This window comes from Papaver somniferum, chromosome 5 (genome assembly GCF_003573695.1).
Source record: "Papaver somniferum cultivar HN1 chromosome 5, ASM357369v1, whole genome shotgun sequence".
Lineage (NCBI taxonomy): Eukaryota > Viridiplantae > Streptophyta > Magnoliopsida > Ranunculales > Papaveraceae > Papaver > Papaver somniferum.
Window position 1 is genome coordinate 145,029,832 of NC_039362.1, and position 20,075 is coordinate 145,049,906.

Below are 20,075 nucleotides of genomic sequence, written 5' to 3' on the forward strand. Positions count from 1 at the left end.
GCTCCAAGAAATTCAAGACACTGTTGTTTTTATAACTTGACGGAAACTATATCGTTGCTGAACAAAATTTCTCAATAGAAATTTCAACCTTCATCTCTACAGGATCTGTCACTATTGAAATCAATTTTAATAACTATAGAAGATGAGCAAACACCCAAATTATATCGTTGATATAATGTTGCTCTCTCCAACAGAAAGTCTCACACTGATCATCGGGAAATCAAATAGCCAATGCATAATAAAAGGTTGATGGAAAAACACGCCGAAATTGTAGCCCACTCAAATTCATGCACCGTGTTTTCTCCAATTAGTATGCGCTAGCTTCCTTAGCCACACCACCATACACATTGTAGTATTGTATCTTTATTCTTTAAACTCTTGAATTGTCCAAGCGATACCTTTTTAATTCCTCACAATGGGTCTTTACCAAAATAAGAACGTATCCGCAACAAAAATAGACCAACCTGTTTCTCACAACGGTCTTGCACTTCAACTAGCTCCGATCGACTTCAAATGGTGTACAACCAAAAATAACTCTTCGACTGGACTTCATCGACAAGAATCAAAAGATCACAAACTATCTAGCTTCTCCATCGGAAACATTGCGAGAGAAACTCCAAAACATTGTTCTACCCGAAACAATGTCAGACTTCAACACAGACAAAGAAACCCTAACAAACTGCTTCTTATATAATAATAAGAATTCATATCTCCATCACAAACAATATCACATCTCATCCAATGATCCATGTCTTGCAACTTATTTGTAGCCATATGCTTCAAATACTAAGATTGAAAATCAAACTCTTCACTTCTGGAACATATCAAACCCTGTCCAACGAACAATACTTCCAAAACGAAACCTACAACGAGATTGTCCCATATATCCTTATTGTAACAAACAACTAAGGCAGAATGAGTATGAATCCATCTTCACATTCTTCAACTTCAGGTTAAATACAAGCAGCAACATAATCCAATTGATGACGATTGATAACCAAATTATTGTTTCCTTGGTTTGGAACAATAATGAGACTTTGACATGCTTGTATCCCAACTACGATATTCTTTCCTTCTTGTGTCTTTCCAAGCAAACACCGATTAATTGAAAACCAATCTACGCAGGTCTTTCAAACAGTTCCAAGAATAGTACGAAGTATAAAGAAAAAATAAAATTACTTGAAGCCATGCATAGGGTTTACGCTCCACTAAGTATCAATGTCAAATCTCCAATGTAGAGAACCATAAACATCAAGACAACAATTCTTGACCATATCGAATGTAGATCGCCTGATATAATCACATTCCTTTCGAAGTACACTTCACTTTGCTTTGTTCCCAAAACTGATGAAATAAAATCTCATATTAACTTGAAAACATCAAACTCTGCATCTTCGGAAGCTATAACATCAAATCCTCACATACTTGATGAAACCAAATCCTTTGTCTTCAAAATTTTCAGCTACTGGAAAACCCAAAACTTCTCTCTTCGAATATTTTATCCCGACCTATAGCTCTAATACCAATTGTTGGGGCTATTGGTATCTAACTTAATGCTCTGAGACCAATTGTTGAGGTTCAGAGCCATCTACGTGCTAATCTTGCGGAAATATATTAGCTAACAAGAAACACTTGATCTCTCGGATTGCTCCATGAACCTTACTATGATCTAGGATAAGAAGAAGAGAAAGAGAACCACATAGATGCAATCCATAAACAAAGCAACAAGAAGTAAAGTACTCACGGATTTAACGTGGTTCAACAATATACACAATGTGTGTAATATTGTCTACATCCACCAAACGGCTACGACCTCTTTATTCATTATAGAATCACCACTGAGAATTACACAACTGATTGAATAAATCAATACATCGACTCACCAAAACGTGACCGAACACAAGAACTCTCACAAGCACCCTATAAGATCCAAAGTAGCGTCTTCACCCATACGAGATAATGTTTACCACATTATCTACCACAACAAGACGATCTTCTCTGCACACCCTGATATAGATTATCATGGACGCCTTTAGCTCAACACCAATAATCTAATCCAGCACCACCAAGATGATCTTCTCCTTAACAATATGTCTTACCAACATCTCCACATGAATACTCCATAACGACATATATTCCAACATCGATAAGTATCCCATAAACACCATAATGATGTACTCCTTCCACCATTAGGTCTATCACATAACAACCTCAATAGGTGGGATGAATCCCTCACATATTTATGATATTTACATTGAGGATTCCATGGCTAAAACACTTATCCTAGACCTCCTTATATAAGAGTCACAAACTTGGTTCCCAAGGAAACCATGGTCAATTAGGAAACCCATCTTATATATGGAAGTTGTCCTAAACGAGCTACGTTTCCCAAACGGAGCCTTTTCAGAATCTTCTAGAACTTAGTCTTTTCTTTGACCTAAAATAGGAAACCTATGTTTCCCTACAATAATGTTAACGAGGATGATTATACATACAGAGCAACACTGGATTCTAGAGGATGAGAACGAAGAATCTTCCTCTAGTTTGGAAATATTGTGGGCATCTTATCAATGGAGTAAGTTAACAACAATAGTAGTTAGTCTTGCTATTTTCGTGATTGGGGTACTAATATTGGTACTAGTGAAAGGAGTGGTACAAGAAAATAAGAGGCCGGAGGAGATGGAGACACTAAAAAAGAGTTGGATAGGAGGATACCAAAAGGTGGCTGTTGATCAGTTATCAGACTTAGGATTAGGAGGAAAATAGGTTCCTTTTTAGCTATCAAAGAAGGAAAGAGATCTTGGAAGATTAGGGGTGAAGGATAAGGCCGGTATCGAACATCTTGGCAGGGGGAAAAAAAATTCAGCTAAGAAGAAATTTCGATATTGCCTTGTTGTGCTTGTCCAAATTTGTAGTTTGTTTGGTTGTTTGCTTAGTGTGTAGCGCTTTTTAGCTTTTCTCTCTTTGTTGTTTGCGATCGTACTTAGCGAGTGCAACAAGCCTTTAAACCCCTATGTGGTACCAGTGATCGATTTATAATCTCGGGAGGATTTACTAGAGATATACCCAAAAAACCTTTACTTCAAATCCTTGCTACCTGTGCAGAATCTAGGAACGAGACTAAAAAACTCTTTGGTCGGCATACTCTCATTGACTACAAGAGGAAGTACCCTGATGCAAATCCAATTCATATATACACTACACCAAATCCTGGTTTTAGCGACACTTCATTTTTAGAGGTGCGCAACGGATATAAACGTTGTACAATTAACAACTTTAATATCCGTTGCGCACCAGTTTATCCGTTGCACAAATTAATTATATTTCATTTACTAAAATAAACTAGTGGTGCAACGTATGTCCACGCCTATATCCGTTGTACAACATATGGTTATTTCGTAATATATAGTATATTCATGGGCTATTAGTAGTTTATTTTTGTTTATTAATTTTCTTATTTTCAGTTAAATAAAATTCCTCCACTCACCTTATTTATTGCAATACATCTCCCTTTCTATCTCTTTACAGTTTTTATCGAACCCCGACAGTATTCATCGAAGAAGAAGAAGAATAAGAGAAGTTCTTCTCTAGGTTTCAGTTTTCATCGAGAGAAGAGATAAACTTTTCTTTTCTTCTTCTTCAACAGATCTCGTGGATTTTACCTCGTTGCATGAAATTAAAACCCTCCTTTCAACAAATGTGGAAGTTAATCAAAACCCATCATTTGAAATCAAATCTAAACCTAATTTTTTCCCTGAAATCAAAAATCAAATCATTCAAGCTCTGATTTTGGTGGATTATCATCAGGTATAAACTAGTGTGTTGTTAATTTTATTTTTATCTGAAATAATTTGATAGTTAGGGTTTTTGATTGTGAGCTCGCTAGTATCTGAATCGGTTAGGGATTTTGATTGTGGTGTTCCTTTTTTATTGTAATACGTGGATTTGAAGTATTGGGTATGTTTTGTTTCAATTGAAGATGAAGCTTTCGTGAATGACTCAGTTGTGTGTAGAGCTTTTGATTTTTGAGTTATCTAATGTTTTATTTGGGTCTTTTTTGTGTAGAATTTTAGTTTTTGTGTAGAGTCTTTGAAGTAATCTGATGTTTTTCAAGGTGTTTGTAGTGATTTTACTTCATTTGGTAGAGGTTTCTGTAAACTAGATTCAAGTATTTATGTGTTAGAACTCTTATCTAAAAGAAAATAAAATCTGGGTTTTGCTTTTTTTTTTTTTCCCTTCATTTTCATTTAGGTGGATTTCAGATGCTTGAGTAAATGCTTTATTTCCTTTTGATACTAGCATTTGGAGAAATGATTAAGCTTAATATTCGTAGCAATTAGTATTGAGTGTGTGTGGTTATTGCTGATTTTACTTCATTTGGTAGAGGTTCTGTAAATCTATACTACTGTGAAATCTATGTTGCCTAGATGTTGTTGTTGTTGTTAATTAGTTTAATTATTATTGCTATCTATATATGTTGGTGTTAGGCAATTTCTAAAGTATCAATTTATTTGAATAGAGTTTTAGTTTAAATTTACTATGCTACTAGTATGCTAGCACAGAGATAAGTTAGCGACGAAACATATGATGAATGCGCTCATTTGATTCTAATCATCCATTGCGCCTAGTGCAGCCATAAACATCCGGTCTGGGAGTATTATTATCTTATACAGAGGTGTCAATTACGTATACCCGTATTTCCTGACTACAAACACAACAAATGACACTTCTGGTGATGAGTTAGTCTCAGTACCTGATGGGAATGATTGTAGAAGAAGCTAACCGTATGTTGGATGGACTTGGTTCACGTTTTATTACCTATTGATGTTGATCTTCTACCGGCTGTTGTCCCTGTTTATCGGAGACCCTTTCGCCTTCTTCCATATGGGATAAATCCCAAGCTAACTGATGATGAGATGACTATTTTAAGGAGACTTGGTCTCCTTTTACCATGCCATTTCTCCCTGGGTTAGTCTATCTCTTCCCCCCTCCTTTATCTAATTAATATTTCTTTAATGGATTCCCTTTTTATCAGGGAGAAACAAGAACCTTCAGGGACTGGCTGCTTCAATTGTGAAACTCTGGGAAAAATTTGAGATTGCTAAAATTGTTGTGAAGAGGAGTCCAGAACACTAATAGTTTAATGATGGCTGGGAGTTGAGAACTTACGGGCGGAAGTTAGTCTACGTTGGTTAGTAAGTTTTCTGTACCTTTTGGTGTTCTAATGTATATACTATTGGACTTAACATAAATTCAAATGATTGTTCCGAGAAATGTGATCCAGCGCATCAAATACTTTTAATTTAGTGACTTGGTGTGTTGAGCAGGTGTCTGCTGCATTTGTGTTTATTCTAGGAAGCTTTATTTTCTCTTAAAAAGTGAATTGTACTGCCTGCTAGAGCTTTATGCTTGAGCCCTATCTATATTTTTCATCTCTTTGCCTAAATGTCTCACTTTTATCGAGTTCTTTAGTCTATCATCGAGTCTATACATCCAAGCAGTTCTCTTTTTCTATCTAATTTAGTGGATACGTTTCAGGCTTTGCGATGCATTGGTTATTTGGTTGTTGGTCATCGCCAGAATCTTGTTGCATTCGCAAGCGAAGTACTATGGGAAGAACCAAATGTTGAACCTGCCCTAAACTCAATACTCCGCATCCTTTTAAGAGGTTTTACTGCTCAAGAGTTTGCGGTGACGGACATTGTGTTTATGTTCTTTTGTGAGGTTTGTCATCTTTCCTAATAAAAACTTTGGAAGCTCTCTAACAGTTAATCACGTAGTGTACAAATTTTCCATGCAATAAGATCCGCCAAAATGAACAAGAATGTGCCTTATTTATATACATGCATATATTTCCATCAGTTAACATGTTTTCACCAATGGTTTTTTAGGGTCATTTTTTATATCTGATATATCATGGTTGGTGCATTTAAAATCTTAGATTTTATTTGTTGGGAGGAGATCTTGGTTTGGATTATGATTACCCTTAAGCAGTAAAGGAAATCATGTCGGACGAAGGGATTTCGATCTTAATATATATACAGATCTTAAGTGCTTGGTTCTTAAACGCGACTCCGCCTTTATATATATATATATATATGCAAAAAAAACTCGTGAATCTGGTCTGTTGTCATTTATTATGTGTGTATGAATTTTTATTCCATTTTTATTTTGGTATTATGCCATTTTTTGGATCTCAATTGCTTTCTTCTTATCTTCTTAATTGCTTGTGTGCAGTGGAATGAATATTCAATTGAATCCTCGATGGAAAGGTCGCCATATCATCCTCACTTACCTACCCCGAGGAGAGTAGTTATTTCTCCCATGGTAAAGCATGAGTTTGGAAACCACAAGAGAATAAAAAGGAAATGGAGCCCGCAGGACGAACAAGCTCTTAGAGATGCTGTTACCAAGTATGGAATTGATATTATATATATTTGTTAATTTAACACTTAAACTTCTTTTTTAAAATTAAACAATCCTAGGAAGTTCTTTTGGTACAAGTTTGTGTGACTAATTGAGAGCAACATTTATATGTTAATTATTATAACTATGTTCACTTGTGAAGGCACTGCAGAGGAAACTGGACCTTAGTCTTAAACAAAAACCGTGATGTGTTTGAGGATAGAATTGCGGTAAACATTCTTCTTCACACTCATTAACGTGTCTGAGTTCTTCCATATATATGTTAACTAATTCAATACCATCCACCACAGGGAGATCTAAAGGATAAGTGGTGAAATATGACAAGATAAATCAGTTTTGGAGTTCAAACCTCTGTAGTATGTGAGGTAGGATTCTTTACCTTATTTTCTTTTTCTGGGAATATTATTTTTTTGGTTGAAGTTGCACCTTACTGCTTTCCTGAAATCATTTAAACCATTTGTGAGATAAAAGGAAGTAACACGAAGTTTACTGTTTTCGTAGGTTGGTCTGTAATGATATTAGCGGGGGGAAAGAGAGCATTCCGATTCCAGCAGCCAATATGGTCGATGACCCACCTGTTGCTCCTACAGGTAATATCAAATATGCATCCATCTTTTCATTTCAGTTTTTCCATAGATGTCTATTGGAGTAAAATGGTTATTTTGTATGATACTGAACAAAGCACTAGCTTTTTCTAATTGTATCTCACCACTGCCCAAGCTCCTGCAAACGTGAAATTTCCTGCTCAGCCCCTGATTGGATGCAACTGCAAAGGAGTTTGTATCTATTCAAGGAAATGTGCCTGCACAAAGCTTAACGGTTTTGAATTCCCATATGTATCCAAAGATGGTGGCAGGTAAAGCAGTTTCACTTTCTCCACGCAGATCTGAATTTCCATATGTTTGACATGGATATGGCATGTATATCAAACTCAGAAAAGACTTCTCAGAAAAAAAACAAAAGGTTAGGGTTTTTATAGTTTCAAATTCAGAAACTTATGTAATTGGGATTTTGCATAAGTTGTTTACTATTTTATGGGTTTATGGTTCATTATATCTGTATAGCTACTCTGTTGATGTATGAATCGTTCTTGATTGATTGTGATGATCAATTATTGTTCTTGATCGATTGTAATTCGGGAGCAGAAATCTGCCAGAATTTGTGCCGGCGGTAACTTTTTTTAACCTGTAAATTATTTTGCAACGGATATAAATGTAGGAAAATTATCCGTTGCACTAATCCCTGAAATGAAAACGGATGTAAGTGCAACCAAATAAATAAAGCGTTGAGAGAAAATAAAAATGGGACCCACAAAAGTGTTATTCTATAAATATATCCGTTACAAAAAATAATTTATACGTTGCAGCATCGAGTGTGCAACGTTTATACACGTTATACAAATTAATTTGTGCAACGGATATGCGCTTACCAACGTTTATAAACGCCACAAAAAGGTTGTTTTGGTGTATGTAGTGATAAGTGACAAAGCTCTGCTTAGATAATCACACTATGGACATCAATATCCGGAATCAAACTAATCAGATGAATAGATTAAGGTGGAAATTGAATAAATATCCCTTGTTTTGATGGGCTTCACAAATACCTTTATCATACAATAAATATACCCTTCCTCATCTATAAACTCATTTAGGTCCACTAATTTTTTTTTCTTATTTTCATATTTATCCTCATTGACATTTCACCAATCCATAAGGAACAATATCCACAAATTTAAAAGCTAATTATACAAAGAAATTTTTATGTATTCCAAAATAAATGAAACACAAAATCTGGATTTCAGTGAATACAACGGTTTAAAAATTTCAGTCAAATTTTCCAAAAGTTGCAAAACTCAAGTTAGATTTTGTGAACAACATTGTAGATTCATAAAGTTACTACTTAATTTTAACTTATCATAAATGTTTACATCTCCTTGACATCTCGCTGACAAAGCTTTAAAGTTTCTCTTATTTCAAACATAAAAATCATATTGACTGATATATGCAAGTGTCTTTTCAGGTACAAACGATCACACTTCATTAGCACTGAGTATCATTTTCCCCGGAATATGGTAGTGACGAAGAATAATAAGATCTTACTTTTCTTATCTTACAAACTCTAAGTGGAGCCGCATATTCCATCACCTTTCTGATCGAATAGAAGTTATAAACTCCCCTTTGGTAGAAGTAATTCTTTCTTGTAAAGTACCCATTTCTAGTGAGAAATTTATCAAGCCATTAAGTAGACTTAGGAATATTAGACAGCGGAAGTGTACATCATATAAATAAAGAACAACTAATTTAGGAGCCGACACTCTATCAAAATATGCTAGATCAAATTTAAACTCTGTAAGTTATCTTGTTTTCGATTGAGTCTATCCTCCAGATATTATTATCTCTCCACTCAAGGGTGGAGCCAGCTTGAAACATGGGTTTCCAATTACTCGCCCAGTCCAATTGGTTTTCAAGTCCAATTTTGACTAATTTTAGAACCATCATTTGGGGCATATCCAAAGATTTTGCGGCATACATATGGAATATGGATGACCCTAACTAGTGTGGGGTGATAAGGAGTTTCTAATGAGTGGTTAAATTACTTATATACCTTTGATTAATTAATTAGTTTTTAATATTAATTTTATTTAGTTTTTTTTTCAATTTTAAATTTTTGTTGAGTTTTTTTTTTGAAAATTTGAATTTTTTTTAATTTTTTTGCTTTTCCTATTGCATGGAATTTTTTTTTACGACAATTACAGAGCACAGTTCGGCTAACAATAAAATCAAATTATCTACCGAACTTCTCATTTTTTTTCATCCTGAAACTGTTGATGACCAGTTCGGGTGATAATTTAACACGAAGATGTTAGCCGAACTTCACTTTATGAAGAATAATATTAAGTTCGGATGTCCTATTTTTTTATCGAAACTGCCGAACCTAGGCATTTTTCACAAAACACAAGTTCGACTGACATATTATCAGTCGAACCTACGTACGTTTTGAAAAAACTTAGGTTCGGCATATCACTTGTCAGCCGAACTTAGGTTCTTAAATAAAAAAAAACTTAACAATTTTTCTTTTTTTTTGAAAAAAAGTTAAAAACTAAAATTTTTTTAAAGAAAATATATTTTTTAATTTAAAAATAATTATTGTTTTTCAATTATTTAAGATAATAAAAAATATAAATAATAAGGGTATTTTTGTCATTATGAAAAATGGTTAGATAAGGGGTACTACAGAAATACTACTTAACATCCCGGTTTTGTCCTGTTCTATAGCAAGGCTGAATTGGGGGCCGTGGAAAAATAATTGGGGACCCCTAGCTACAGAACAAAAAAGGTCATGAAATAGTAATTGGGAGTTATCCCTTATCCCCAACTTTTTTAAATCGCTAAACTACCCCAAATCATTAGTGGTAATTAAGTTAATTAATTGTTAATTAGTTTAATTAGATTAAAATCAGATTTAGGGATAAAATTTTGATAAAAGAAAAATTGTGTTTTTGTGTTGTGGAGAGGAAGAAGTTGAGTTTTTGGGGGATTCCAGTAGAGGAATCATATTGCTCAAAATGAAGGAACCAATCCTCAAAATGAAGAATCCGAAGCTCAAAAAAATCAGGTAAACTTCATATACTCTTCAAATTGTATGAATGATGCCCCAAGTGGTCGATTCATGTACACTATGCAACTACTCAGAGTGAGGGTCGTTAAGTCGAGAGGGTAATAAAGAACGACTCTAAGGAGTCGTCAATTACTTGACACAACCTTTGACGACTCAAACCTGCAAATTTTGCAGGTTATGAAAAATCGTCAACCAAGTGTGATATAATTGACGACTCCAGCTAGTTAGGTCATATAGAGTGGTTAACTTAATATGTTTAGAACCCAACGACTCTAAACTCTCTGAAGATGTTACTCTTAGGGTCGTTAATTAGGCATTCCAATATACTGTCGACCCTAGCGAGCCATTTCATAAATCAAGGGTCGGCAAGCAAAATTTATAAAACCAAACGACCCTTCAACATCGTTAACGACTTCAAAAATTTGACATGACGATCCTTCAACATAGTTAACGATTACAACCATTTGACATGACGACCCTTCCTATTTTTTGAACAGGGAACAAATTTTGTATCATATAAAGTCGTTAGTTTCACAAAAGAGTTGTCAAACAAAGAATCGTTAATGTTTTAGAAATATATTGACGACCTTGTCACTACTTGGGACAGATAGGTGGTTCTGCGTAAGACATAGTCGTTCGTATTTAAAAAGGGCCGTCGAGAAGAATCGTTAACGATTTAGAAATCCCTAGACGACACTATTCTAATGCAGAAAACCAGGTTTAAGGTTGTTATCTACTACACCCTAATGGTTAACGATTTTTCATCAATTCAACATGCATATCAAAAATCGTTAAGCAATAAAAAACCGTGGTTAACGACCCTGGAACTGTAACTGCAATTTTGCAGTTGAAAACCTAATTTTTCAATCAACAAATCAAATTAAAACGCAAACCCAACTTAGATTTAGGGGTTTTAGTTCACTTACGACGATGAATCGATGAGAGTTTTTTTTTTTCTCAGAAGTCGTTAATGGAATGAGAAACAATGGGAAAAAGGGAGCGGAGGAGAAGAAGAATGGGTGGAGAAGAAGTTATTAGAGAAGAATAAAATAATTATTTTACCATCATTTTAGAAACCCCATATATCTTTTGGTGCAGGTATAAAATGTGTCTTGGCCCCTAATTAGTTTCCATGGCCCCCGCGTTGCTCTATAGGCCCCAAATTTTTTGGGTATGCCCGAATGATGGTTCTAATTTTACCCTACTCCAGCCATTTTCACTCATTTTGCACCCAAATGTAACTTGGTCACCCATTCCGCAAAACCTGTCTCGCTGGAGGAGCACTCACGACTTTATTAGACTTTAAATTTGATTCTTATCTGGAAAAAAAAAAGAAAAGAAAATGTCGCTTCATCATCAATCCCTTCTTCTCTGTTCTCCCCAACCCAAGACCTGGTTTCCTCGGCAAGGAGGATTCAATCTAGCAACACCCAAGTTATATTCTCAGTTTTGTCCGTCAACAAAACCCTCAGTAATCCGTCTTAGAAGCCAAAGTAAGAAGAAGTCGAACGCTTTCAGTATTGTGGCAGCTCAATCAAATCTCTTCTACAAAGGTACACTAGTTTCTTTCTCTTCCTCTCTCAGTGTTTCATTAGTACTTTTTCAAGCCAAATGTGTATTTAGGGTTTGTGGAGGAGATAGATGCTGTAAGCTGCCAGATTAGATTGTTGAAAACTAATTGATTATGGTGTTGTGTCGCGATTAGTGTTCGAAACTGAAAAATCATCTATTAAGAATAGTAGAGAACTGGAAATCGAATCATAATTGCATGAATTAGTACTTTCTTTTTTAAGGAAATGGGTAGAATTTGATTAAGAGGAACAGGTTCAGGGACCAAGGTATAGCAAATTGGTAGGACGCAATTCAAGGGTTATATGGGATACTTGGTGCTTAGGCAGGCCCTGGTGAGTTCTAGCCGGATGGTTATCTCCTATCCCCTTCTCACATGCAGTCAAGTAGGATTCGGTAGTTGTTTTCATCCATGTACCCTTTCATCCAGTGGCGGAGCCAGAGTTTTATGGTTGGGGGACAAATGGGAATACCAAAACAAGCAGCACTATACATATTGGTGGCCTACGGCCGCACAAATTTTTTGACGTTTTTTTGCTATAATAGATGGCACTGAAATTATAAAATGCTCTAATTTTACGAACTTCTATTCAGATTCCGGAAACATTTGATGCTTATAAGAAATCTTATACCATTCAAACCAGTATACTAGTACATTTTAAAACAAATTATAACAAGAATTATAAAATTTGTTAGTGTTTAGACCTAAGCCAGGGTTGGAGAGGGGAGGAAAAAAGAGGGAGTAAGCTAGCTAGGACTGCGTATTGTATAATGTAATGCACATGCGCTACCACTGTTACATGTTCACCAAACATTGTATGTTATTGCTTTTATTTTTGATATAATTAAAAAACAAGCCAACCTCCCATTTAAAACAAAAGTAATTGGTGTATACATGGCTTGTAATCAAAACGTGAAATTAAGGATTTCAGCACACATCAATTGAATTTCATAGTTGGTAATACATTTTTCAGTTGATCAGTCTGGTAACTGTTTTTGTTGCTTGAGTTTTTAATTGTTCTGAATGATAGTACTCCTGCTTCTACTCCTTCATACCAAGTTACAAACGCACTAAAAGGAAAGAACGACAAAGGGCATGTGACCAAGTCTGGATTGTTGCTTCATGTATGCAAATAGTTGTTATTTTGAGTTGTGACCATTTTTATCAACTGTATGTGTTTCCCTCTTGATATTACTCCAATTACAGAGTATGGAAGCTCTCAGAAGTTGGGGTATATTTAACAGTTCATGTTGTGTTATTGTTTGACACTTGACAGAGTTATTGTAGATCATGATATGATTGGGTTACTTATAGGGCAGAAGGGGTTGATAAACAAAACTGGGATGGATGGGCATATGGCTCATTATTAATATACTTTAAAAGTTTTAAGAACTTAGCCAAACATTTTTGTTTGACTCTTGTATGTCTTATCAAAACAAGAAAATTCTTTTAGTTTATTATTTTAACATCCACTGATTGCTATCTTTAAATTCTTTGAGATAGTTATTCAAACAGTATGGAGCGTTGGCAAGGATGGCATTGAAGCTGGGACCAATCTTGTTCCTGTATGTAAATTATCACTTTGTCATATTCCGAATTTCTACTTGCATAACTTCAACTAATTTGTATATTTTCTCTAATTAAGCTTATGGAGTCTGTGATATTCATAATCGTGTACCTCTTTGTTTTTAGAGTTCTGTTCCAAGGCCAGTGGCTAAGATTTCCGTGACGATTGGAGCAGCAGTGCTTTCCCTATTTGTACTCAAATCATTGGTGTCTACGGTCACTTTTGTGCTGGTATGTTCATATGATTTTATCTTTTTCTGCAACCTCAACTATGCCAGTGTCGTTGGTCATTGACAGTTAATAAATAAGATCTCAAAGTAGGAATGATATTAATTTTAGTTTGCAGTAGAGATTTTGAATGTTCTGATTTTTTGCTCAACTAGTATATCATAGCATCTTGCTGTTGGGCAGATAATTGCATGATTACTGCTGTTAGAGGTTCTTTTTCTTTTGTCCCCTATAGTTATCTCACTTTATACTTCAAGTGCTTGGATTCTGTTTGGTTTGTTACCTGTACAAAAGTGACAAAACCATCTTACTTTCACTGGGCTCATAGAGTTGTAGCAGTTTCTATTTGCTATATTGGGATATATTGAAATGTTCTCGAAAATTTTGGTTGGGAAGTATTGGTGTCTTTGCGTAGAAGAAAACATTTGGTAGAATGAGATTTAATACATGTCAGCATATTTTGCGTTGTGATGCCACTATCATAAATCATGTGCACATAAGCCACTGTAGGACCGTTGGTGAAAATAACATGTCTAGAAGAATAAAATACCCATTTTTCGCAAAAATAATGATGCTAAATGACTGAGAAATAAGAAAAAGTAGAATTACTCAACATCTCAGACAGGCTCTATCTTTTGTCTTGGACCCTTCCCTCTTTTTAATTAGGTTGGAAGCATGATCGTTATTCATGTGGTCTTATTTGATTATGGTTTAATGAGGTGTTTATTGATTTGCATTAATTTCCAAATTCTAATATCATGATTCTATCGGATCGAGTAATGTCAGTTCAATACACGTTAATATCTTGTGGGGATTAGTCAGAGCTTAGAAGAGCAAAATGTAGTGCACATAAAAATTCGATCGAAGCAGTAACTTGAATGCTTAAGATTATAGGGCAACATGACCTGTAATTATTTGTCACATATACCAAAGATGAAATTCTTCAGACTACCTCTAGATGCTGGTAAATGATAATGATGTAAGAACTGAAAGATCTTTTAGAGTTGTAGAACTTTGAAGGCTGAAGTTACTCATTATAATAATAACACAAGCATATTTTTCTTGTTAACAGGCCATGATGGGGCTCATATATTTTGTATACATAGCCTTAAACAAGGATGAAGGTCCAAGAGGAGGTGGTGGAGGAACGACTACCACCACTTCGGATGAGGATTCTTTAGAAGAAGCACGGAGGATAATGGAGAAGTACAAGTGAAGATTTCGCACTTTAATGTTCTTTTTCAAAAAAGTATCTATACATATTTTACATTTTCCTTCTGCTGTTCTCTTTATAATTCGGGCGCAGAATGTAAAGCTTGTCGATATCATTGAAATTATGTGAATGGATGGATAGTAATAGGTAAAAATTATTTGACTTCTTGGTTCTAGTGTCCTCTTTCTTTCCCCTCGAGAGGTTGTGTGTGTTGTCCTGATCATCGGCATGTATCCATGTAGAAAATAAAAAAAATGCCAACTTGTCTAGACTACAGATTTAAGCCTATAAATCTTTGTCCCTGAAGTGCCAATATTTTTTCGAAAATATGTTCCCAATGTCGTCATGAAAGTGCGAAAAGAAAATGAAGATTTGATTATCTCTTGTTTATAGGACACTGTTATATCATTGCGGCCCATTAGCTCAGTTGGTTAGAGCGTCGTGCTAATAACGCGAAGGTCGCAGGTTCGAGACCTGCATGGGCCATAATTTTGATTTTTTTGCCATGTAATTTGCCTCTTCTTGCCTGAAGTATCTAGGATTCGTCTTTCATTCAGAGGAATAAGATGGAAATTTTTGGGCACTTGGAGGATGAATTTCATGATAGATTAGCGTCCTGGAAGAGTAAGAAGCTAAATCTGCCTGCTAAAATTGTTATGACTCAAGCTATGCTTGGATCAGTAGCCTCTCATCACCTAGTCCGATTTTTTTTTCAAAACATGTTCCCATGAGAATACATCAAAAGAAAAGAAACTGTTCATTATAAGACACCTTGATATCAGTCATGGCTCATTAGCTCAGTTGGTTAGAGCGTCGTGCTAATAACGCGAAGATCGCAGATTCGAGACCTGCATGGGCCATATTTTTTAAGAAACCAAACATGTTGCTCAATCATTTTTCCATGTAATCTGCTTTCAATAAACTTTTTGCTCAATTATTTTGCCATATAATTTGCTTTCAATTAATTTTGACAAGTTTGAGATTGGCTTTAGTCCCAAAATGAATAAATATCTAATGTCATTAAGAGGAATAAGATAGAGACTTTTGAGCATTTCGAGGATGAATTTTATGATAAATTAGCGGCTTGGAAGAGTATGAAGCTAAGTTAGCCTGCTTGGATCAGTAGCCTCTCATCACCCAGTTGTTTTTTCCTGTATATGTCGAGAAAGCTCAGAGATAGGTTTGATAGTATTCATCGGAATTCTTTTACAACAAAATTTGAAATAAAAAAAGATTAAGTCTTTAAGGGTTGGGATAATATTGTTATACCAAAATTCTTAGGGGCTTGAACATTAAGAAAACAACAGACTTGAATAATGCTCTTCTCGTTATGTTAGCATGGAAAATGTTGTGTGAATTTAACTCTTTATGTTGTTGGATTTTGAAACATAAATATTACCCAAATAGTAGGTAGGAGAATCGCTATATGGGTTGATAGGTGGATCCATAGTAGGTCGGAATTGATTTTCCCAAGATCTTAGGCCTATGACTTTTAAAACTTGAGTCCACCGGATAGAGAAATGAATATTTGTCGGTAATACTCAGGAAGAGGAGGGCGTCTTTTTCTATTTTAAGGAAAGGGAAATCTTATCTACCGGGTCGTTGTGTATATCCATTTTTGTTAGGGATTTCACGTACTAATACAAGTGATCCTTAACTACATATACATCTGATCATATCTCTTTGTGGATATAAGTGATCATATACATCTGATCATATACATATACAAGTGATTTCACGTACTAATACAAGGAGAGTTTGCAATGCGAGATATAAAAACATATCTCTCTGTGGCACCTGTGCTAAGTACTCTATGGTTCGGGTCTTTAGCAGGGCTATTGATAGAGATTAATCATTTATTCCCAGATGCGTTGACATTCCCGTTTTTTTCATTCTAGTTCTAGTTATTGACATAGGAAGGGATGAAGAAGATTAGTGAGATAATAAATTATCTGTGACTAATCCTTCTTCCTCTCTTTGTTTTATTATTTTTTCCCATTTTATTTTCAAAATATAGAAGGACAGAAAAGGAACAAATAAAAGTGGATTCAATCTCAGTGAAACTTGGGTTAGACTCAAAGGGCCTAAGAAAATAGAAATAAATGGGATCTAGGGAAACTAAATAAATCATACAAGATATTTAAATGAAATACTGTATGTACTAGGATTCAAAATCATTGATAGTTAGAAATTGTTGTATTACTTATTCTTTATATTACTCTATTGATTACAACAAAATCTTTTGAAATTTGATTTCGGGTCGAAAATCGAAGAGTTGGGTAAATCCAAAATTCAAGGGAGGTTCATGGCAAAGGGTAAATGTTAGAGTAAGAGTTATTTTGGAATGTACCAGTTGTATACGAAACCGTGTTAATAAGGAATCGTCGGGCGTTTCCAGATATATTACTCAAAAGAATCGACACAATACGCCTAGTCGATTGGAATTGAGAAAATTTTGTCCCTATTGTTGCAAACATACAACTCATGGGGAGATAAAGAAATAGACCGAACCTGAGGTAGAGGGTGTGTGTGCTACCCTTCGAAGTAACAAGAATAAATTACATATAATATATAGAAACAAATCAAATCCTATTTCAGTCGGATCAAAAATGAATTCGGGAATTCAGAAATAGTATTTTCGGGATAAGGAATAAACAATGGAAAAATCCAAGCGACCTTTTCTTAAATCCAAGCGATCTTTTCGTAGGCGTTTGCCCCCAATTGGATCGGGGGATCGAATTGATTATAGAAACATGAGTTTAATTAGTCGATTTATTAGTGAACAAGGAAAAATATTATCTAGACGAGTGAATAGATTAACCTTGAAACAACAACGATTAATTACTATTGCTATAAAACAAGCCCGTATTTTATCTTCGTTACCTTTTCTTAATAATGAGAAACAATTTGAGAGAACCGAGTCGACTCCTAGAACTACCGGTCCTAGCACCAGAAATAAATAGGCCCATGCCTCAATTGAATAAAAATTCCAACCCGAACCCCAACTCTGGTTGGTATTTTGTTCAAAAATTATAGAATCTAGATTGTATTGTTATGTCATAAGAAAAAAAGAATTGGGGAAGAAAAAGAGAAAGTCCTTAATTATTATTATGGAAACGTATTAGTTTCTTTTTACTACTTTATTATATATAGTAATTTATACCCTACCCTCCCGGAGTTCATTCTCCGGGGAACTCCATTTAGATCATTCTGGTGGATTCCTTACAATCCCCTTATTTAATGATCTCGTTGGAAATCATGTAAAGACAATTCCTATTTGATATCGCTATTTGTGCAAGTATTTTACGATTAAGAAGTAACTGCCCCTTGTGCAGATCATGTATTAATCGACTATAACTATAGGATATCCTATTCTCACGAATTACTGCATTTATACGAGTGATCCACAAACGACGAAAATCTCTCTTTTGCCTGCCCCTATCCCGATGAGCCGAAACTAAAGCTCTCATTTTCTGTTGAGTCATAGTTCGAGTAAGTCTTGAATGCGCCCCTCGAAAGGTTGATGCAAATAAACGAATTTTTGTTCTACGTCTCCGAGCTATATATCCTCGTTTAATTCTGGTCATTGCATCAAATGAAACTTTGATGAATAACTAATTGATTTCTTTTCTTTCAGTCATTCTTTTCCCCCCCTAGTCTATTAATAACAAAACTGATTCTTCCGATGTATAAAATAAAAATTCCAATGGCTTTTGCTACTATGACCTTCCCAACCACGATTTTTTTGAGTCATTTCATTTTATCTCGAAATTAAGAAATTTTATTGATACTTGGTATCAAAAAAAGTAAATAAAAAACGAGAAATTGTGGGTTCCATCGTTTCTAGGGTTACTGTTTAAACGGTGAGGTCCTTTCTATACACCGGAGCCTCTTACCTATTTAGTAACTTGTACAGTTCACACTCTTTGGCTCTACCCATGAATTATCCAGTAATGGGTCTTTTCACAACTAGATCCACCCATACAGTAACGGCATTTCATTATGAAGGTTGGTTAGGTAGCTGACCCTGTTAGTCCGTTTTTGCAAGAATGGGAGCATAATCTCTCTGCTTCTAAAATACCATTCCATTCCCCCGCTTAATGGATAACCATTTGCTACCAATGGGGAGTTGCTTCTCATCTCTAGTTGAGATGATTGGATTTATACCAAAGGAAACCATACATTTCATACACAATAGAGGTCCTTTTTTCAATAGTGATATGGGGTTTTTCCATTCCTATTCATTGGTACCGATCATTGATACTGTCAAAAAAGTCTCCTTTCTTTTGTTCCAGTTCATGATCTGAACGAGTCGCACATACACCCTAGTACATGTTCCTCGACGCTGAGGACATCCCCGAAGGGCGGGGGATTTTGTGACATTTCTGATTGGCTGTCTTGTATTTCTAATAAGTTGTTTAATAGTTGGCATGCTGGATCGTATACAGAATGGGCTGGTTTAGATCAATCCTAACCGGATGATTCTGAATTCCTCTCGTTTCATTGAATATTTTACCACTACCACTTTTAACCTCGGTAAGAAAATAAAATAGGAAATAACATAGCTCAGTCAATTATGGTTCGAAATGGAATGGAATCACAGATTTACGTGAAGTCCCCGGTATTTTCGACCGCTACAAGATCAACAATTCCATGAGCTTGGGCTTCTGTTGCTGACATAAAAACGTCCCTTTCCATGTCTTCGGATACAACCCATAACGGATTGCCCGTTCTTTGGACATAAACCCTTGTGAGGGTGTCGCGAAGTTTCAGCAGTTCTTCCGCTTCCAGGACAAATTCTCCTGTTTGTGCCTCGTAAAAAGAGCTAGCAGGTTGGTGGATCATTACCCTGATGATATAACATAATGAATGCTTCCTCTATCTCAATGATCGAAAGAGACAAGAAAAAATCGAATTGAAGAACCGTACAGGCATTTTTTGCGCATTGCATACGGCTCTAGAATGGAATCTACTTTTACCTAAAGTGGAGGATCTATCAAACCCAGATCGGTAAATAATCCATTTACCACCCTTTCTTTCGGAAGAGTTAATACTATGATGGTTCCGTTGCTTTCTATATTTATCTCGTCTGTAATTCAGCAATCCCAAAGTTTCTTTTTGATCCGATCAAATAGGGAAAGGATAATCTTGTGTATGTTTTTTCATTTTAATACTCTTTCGTAACAGAAATATTGGAAAGAGCCCTCTGATGTGTGATGTGAAAACAAAAAAGTTTGTGACGCTGAAATCGAACCCTGATAGATAAAATCAAATCAGAAATTCCTTTTGTCTCATACTACTCTCTCGATACGGAATCTCATGTTATAAAAGAACAATGATGGTTTGCTGATATCGAACTCGAAGTGCCATGCTATTATTACTTTATTATTCATATTTTATCTGGCGAAGGCATAGTCTTCTTTTTTCTCTCAAATAAAAAACTCATTGGCGCCA

At 35.3% G+C, this 20,075-nt stretch overlaps 1 protein-coding gene and 2 non-coding genes across 3 annotated transcripts; all 3 read left to right on the forward strand.

Moving 5' to 3' along the window:
• Positions 1 to 11,331: 11,331 nt before the first annotated feature.
• Positions 11,332 to 14,798, forward strand: LOC113277929. Its single transcript, XM_026526894.1, has 4 exons — positions 11,332 to 11,597; positions 13,118 to 13,179; positions 13,307 to 13,411; positions 14,481 to 14,798. The coding sequence occupies exons 1-4, from the start codon at positions 11,387 to 11,389 to the stop codon at positions 14,622 to 14,624; spliced, it is 522 nt and encodes a 173-aa protein (XP_026382679.1). The 5' UTR covers positions 11,332 to 11,386; the 3' UTR covers positions 14,625 to 14,798.
• A 235-nt stretch (positions 14,799 to 15,033) lies between these two features.
• On the forward strand, positions 15,034 to 15,107 carry TRNAI-AAU. Its single transcript has one exon. It is a non-coding gene; the product is annotated as a tRNA-Ile (tRNA).
• Positions 15,108 to 15,407: 300 nt separating this feature from the next.
• Positions 15,408 to 15,481, forward strand: TRNAI-AAU. Its single transcript has one exon. It is a non-coding gene; the product is annotated as a tRNA-Ile (tRNA).
• The last annotated feature ends 4,594 nt before the right edge of the window (positions 15,482 to 20,075 follow it).

Excerpts from the sequence above, each read along its gene's own strand:
- LOC113277929 (XM_026526894.1), top strand. The coding sequence starts at position 11,387 with ATGTCGCTTCATCATCAATCCCTTCTTCTCTGTTCTCCCCAACCCAAG. Across the intron at positions 11,598-13,117 it reads ATCAAATCTCTTCTACAAAG|TTATTCAAACAGTATGGAGC; the intron begins GTACACTAGTTT and ends TCTTTGAGATAG. Across the intron at positions 13,412-14,480 it reads CTACGGTCACTTTTGTGCTG|GCCATGATGGGGCTCATATA; the intron begins GTATGTTCATAT and ends TCTTGTTAACAG.